This window comes from Benincasa hispida, chromosome 1 (assembly GCF_027475165.1).
Source record: "Benincasa hispida cultivar pf3 chromosome 1, pf3_genome.v1.1, whole genome shotgun sequence".
In the NCBI taxonomy this organism is placed as follows: domain Eukaryota; kingdom Viridiplantae; phylum Streptophyta; class Magnoliopsida; order Cucurbitales; family Cucurbitaceae; genus Benincasa; species Benincasa hispida.
The window spans coordinates 20,491,800-20,496,291 of record NC_143478.1 but is presented as its reverse complement, the minus strand read 5'-3'; the positions used below and the strand labels follow the sequence as shown (position 1 = coordinate 20,496,291).

General features: G+C 36.9%; 1 protein-coding gene across 1 annotated transcript; it reads left to right on the top strand.

Annotated features, from left to right (window-relative positions):
• The first annotated feature begins 2,598 nt into the window (after positions 1 to 2,598).
• PCB2 (NAD(P)-binding Rossmann-fold superfamily protein) lies at positions 2,599 to 4,252 on the top strand. The gene has a single exon (XM_039021671.2). The coding sequence runs from the start codon at positions 2,772 to 2,774 to the stop codon at positions 4,029 to 4,031; it is 1,260 nt and encodes a 419-aa protein (XP_038877599.1). The 5' UTR covers positions 2,599 to 2,771; the 3' UTR covers positions 4,032 to 4,252.
• The last annotated feature ends 240 nt before the right edge of the window (positions 4,253 to 4,492 follow it).

Below are 4,492 nucleotides of genomic sequence, written 5' to 3'. Positions count from 1 at the left end.
AATAGTTAATATATCACTCGGCCAGTTACACGATCACACAGTTTAAGATAGACGACCGTGTAGTTAAATATAAACGATCGTCTAGTCTCAACTACACGATCGTCTAGTTTAAGCTACACGATCGTTTAACTTTAACTACACAATCGTCTATCTTAATCCAAACGGTCTCACAATTTAAAGTAAAATGCGGTGTATACATAAACACATTCTTACTTTTTTGTGTTGGAAGACATCCCTCTCTAGCATCTTCTAGGATGACGCTACCGAACATGTCCACTTCAAAATACGTGGGATTGTATTCTTGCTGACTTTGGTAGCTATGAACTTACTAGGCGAGGATAATAATTTGTAAGTCCATAGCTCACAATTAAATAGACAACATTGTTAGTATACAACATCATAAATCAGTTGATATTGAAATAAATTGGAACAGTACATGCCTGAAATACATGTGCAAATCCTTTTACGCAGTAAACTGTGACATGTTTGGGATTTGATTGTCTCCTTAATTCATGTATCTTCTTTTTTCGCGCAAAATGTTTTTCATACTTTCTGTTGGGCCTGCTCACTTAAATTCTTGAAGAAAAGCCCAAATGATGAAAACTGGTCTTCAGCTGATCCGATCCATGATCCAAACGCCTAGATAAGTTGCCCCCAAAAATTGGTAGGTAGATTACTTGGCTCTGGTTACTCCACAACCTTCTAGCTGACATGGTAAAATCCACTTACACTGCCTGATGGAAGAGACACCACTTTTTTTAATAGGAAAAGAAATTAACAAACAATTTTATTTTCTTTTTCTCTATAGTTTCACTCCTCTGTTTGCAGAAACTCTCTCTAACCCTCTTTTCTTTTTTATTATTTGCGTGAGTTTACTGTGTGAATGAAGAGGAAGATGGACATGCAATGTGATAAAGAGAAAGAAGAGAAGAAGAGCTACACGGAGATGTATGTGGTTCGACAATAGAATGCCTACATCCACGAGAAAGAGAAGAACTTTTATTTTCAAGAGCTAATTCACTTTCTTTACAGATCTTGTAGCTTTTCTTGTAAGCTTATGAAAAGATTGTACTACTAAATGTAAATGATGCATATTTATACTTTTAGCTGATACAAGTAGCTACATAACAAACTATAAAGAAAATGTAAAAAGTTGTTAAAGACTTGATTTGTATGTTTGAGCTTATTTATACTTCACTTTCCAATGTTCATTTATATATGATGGAAAACCAGTCATAATGTCTGAAGACTTTAGTGTTATCGACGATCCTGAGTGTCTTCAAATTAAATTGGGTTTTCTTATCTTTCCCTATCGTCACCATTTTTATGTATAATGCCAATGCAACCTTCACGACATCTTCGTCGTTCGCAAATCTAAACTTTTCAAATGCAGACTCAACACCATTATAGAGAATTGGTTTGTTATCTAACTTCGGTCCGAGTATGAGATGTCGCAGCCTTCACTGCTGGTATCCCTTTCCAATCTTTCCTTGGTTGGCCACAACCCAGTAACCAAATTAAAATCAATTTGTGTGAATGTTACCTTCTTCCCCAAGACATTGAAGCTTACGACATATGAATTCTCATTGGTGACCTTCCTTAAGAGAAAATGATGCACAAACTAGCCATTGAATACAAGGTCGATGTCCAGTAATGGACCAAAGCATGTTTTCCTGAATATGCCCATCTGTGTTTTGGTTAGTTTCTTCTTGATCACTGCATTCATCTTGCCAATGTGAGCCAAGCAAGTTATGGTAATAGAGAAATATTTCTCAACTGGGACTGAGTGCGCCATCTACAATCTAGCATACATATATGATCGGGTATTAAAAGCTATATGATCGGGTATTAAAAGCTATAAGATCGAGTATGAAAGGCTAAACGATCGAGTATGAAAAGCTATATAACCGTTTATTAAAAGCTATACAATCTAGCATTAAAAGTTGTACAACTGTTTAGCAAAAGTTATATGTTCGTTTAGCGAAAGTTGAAAGATTGTTTATTAAAAGCTATACGATCGATTATATAAATCTATGCAATCTAGTATTAAAAGCTATATGATCTTTTATTAAAGCTATACAATCGATTATATAAAGCTAAACGATTGATTATATAAAGCTATGCGATCTATATCCATGTATTAAATGAACCCTAATCACACCCATGTTCTGAATGATTTCAGAAAACGATTGACAAGAGTAACATACCTTTTAGATTATTGGAATGGTGGAAACGAAATTGAAATGAAGGCGAAAATGTATAGATATGACCGACGAGCAATGAACGATGTTGAAGACGACGGGAGAAGTTGAGAGAAATAATCGAGAAATGTTAGGAGAATGCGAATGATCACTAAGTAAAAGGATGAAACAAGCGTAAACTTATTTGGTTTTAAAAGTGAGGATTTAACTAGTATTTCATATGGTAAAAAGATCGACCATATAAAGTTTTTAGAAAGAGGTCATTCATGTAAAAGTTTTTTACTTTGAAGTAATTTTACAAAATTTTTCCATGAGAAAAGGAAGGAAAAAAAAAAAAGAAAAGAAAAAGAAACCGCGAAAAACAAATAGAGAAATCTACTTACTTATCGTCAAGATCTTACACAACGAAACAATTCACAGACACATCAAGGAAATGGGACTCCCTAAATTTCCAGCCTCACATTTTCATCTTACTTTCTTTCCTCTTTCACTTCTCACCATTTTCGCCGAGTTGATCGTAAGCTTCAGCCCACGAACCCATTTCCACCGGCGGTTCTACCTTCAGAAACAATGTCCCTTTGCTCCTCCGCCGGCGCCGGATTCAACCTTCTTTCACCGGCCAATACAACCAACTCAACCCGCTTTTCTTCTCATTTCGTCTATCAGATTCCGGTGAGTTCATTCTCTCTGTCTTTTCAATCTTCTTCTTTACGTTTATCAGACACCCCCAAGTTCAGTAGGGAAAGACGAAACACCATTGTAGCTTCTTCGACCCCAGTTGTTGAATCTACTCAATCTTCGTTTAGAGCCAAAAACCCTAAAGATATTAACATTTTGGTGGTGGGTTCTACTGGGTATATTGGGAATTTTGTGGTTAAGGAGCTGGTTAGTAGAGGGTTCAATGTCATTGCCATTGCTAGGGAAAAGAGTGGAATTAGAGGTAGAAACAGTAAGGAACAAACATCTAATCAGTTGAAAGGAGCCAATATTTGTTTTTCAGATGTGGCTCATTTGGATGTTTTGGAGAAATCTTTAGGGGATTTGGATGTTCCTATCGATGTTGTGGTTTCTTGCCTTGCTAGCCGAACTGGTGGCATAAAGGATTCTTGGAAGATTGATTATGAGGCCACAAAGAACAGTTTGGTGGCTGGAAGAAATCGTGGGGCTTCTCATTTTGTGTTGCTTTCTGCAATTTGTGTGCAGAAGCCCCTTCTTGAATTCCAGCGTGCTAAGCTTAAATTTGAGGCTGAGCTAATGGAAGCAGCTAAAGAAGAAAGTGGATTTACATACAGCATTGTGAGACCAACTGCTTTCTTTAAGAGCTTAGGAGGTCAAGTTGAGTTGGTGAAAGATGGTAAGCCATATGTGATGTTTGGGGATGGGAAGTTGTGTGCCTGCAAGCCAATCAGTGAGCAGGATTTAGCTTCTTTTATTGCTGATTGTGTGTTGAGTGAAGATAAAATCAATCAGGTTTTGCCCATTGGTGGCCCTGGGAAGGCGTTGACTCCATTAGAACAAGGCGAGATCTTGTTTAGGCTGTTGGGGAAAGAACCATACTTCTTGAAAGTACCGATTGGGATTATGGATTTTGCCATTGGAGTTCTTGATTTCCTTGTCAAGTTCTTTCCTGCAATGGAAGATGCTGCTGAGTATGGGAAAATTGGAAGATACTATGCAGCTGAGAGTATGTTGCTTTTAGATCCTGAAACTGGAGAGTACAGTGCAGAAAAAACACCAAGTTATGGTAAGGACACATTGGAAGACTTCTTTGAAAGGGTCCTCAGGGAAGGGATGGCTGGTCAAGAATTAGGTGAACAGACGATTTTTTGATATTTTCTGCAGAGAAGCCCTCGTTGAACGTGCAAGTTTGAGATGGACGGTACACGTGAAGAAGGTGTGTTGTTTCTTTATACAAATCCACACTGTTGCCTGAGTTCCTATCAAGTTTTTTTCCCACATAACATGCATATCTGAAGGGTTGTATATTGTCACCATTACTCTTCAAAACAATATCATTATGTATTGAAATGTGTCATATTTTTTTTGCTCCATAATGATTCTTCTGCCGAGCATGCTGTGTCATGATAGGTAGTCATTTTTTTTAGTATCTTCTTCATTAATTGTTGCTTCAAGTGTTCTATAATGTTTTCATTCCAGAGTTGATTATTTTTTAATCTTTCATGTTCCTCAATGAAGGCTCAGTTTCTTAAGGAAAAAAAAAATTGATTATTCTTCAAGAGTCTGAAATCTAATCTAGAATTAGCCTCAAAAGTGTGGGGAGAAAATAATTA

What these genes read in the sequence shown, in the direction of transcription:
- PCB2 (XM_039021671.2), top strand. Translation starts at nt 2,772, where the DNA reads ATGTCCCTTTGCTCCTCCGCCGGCGCCGGATTCAACCTTCTTTCACCG.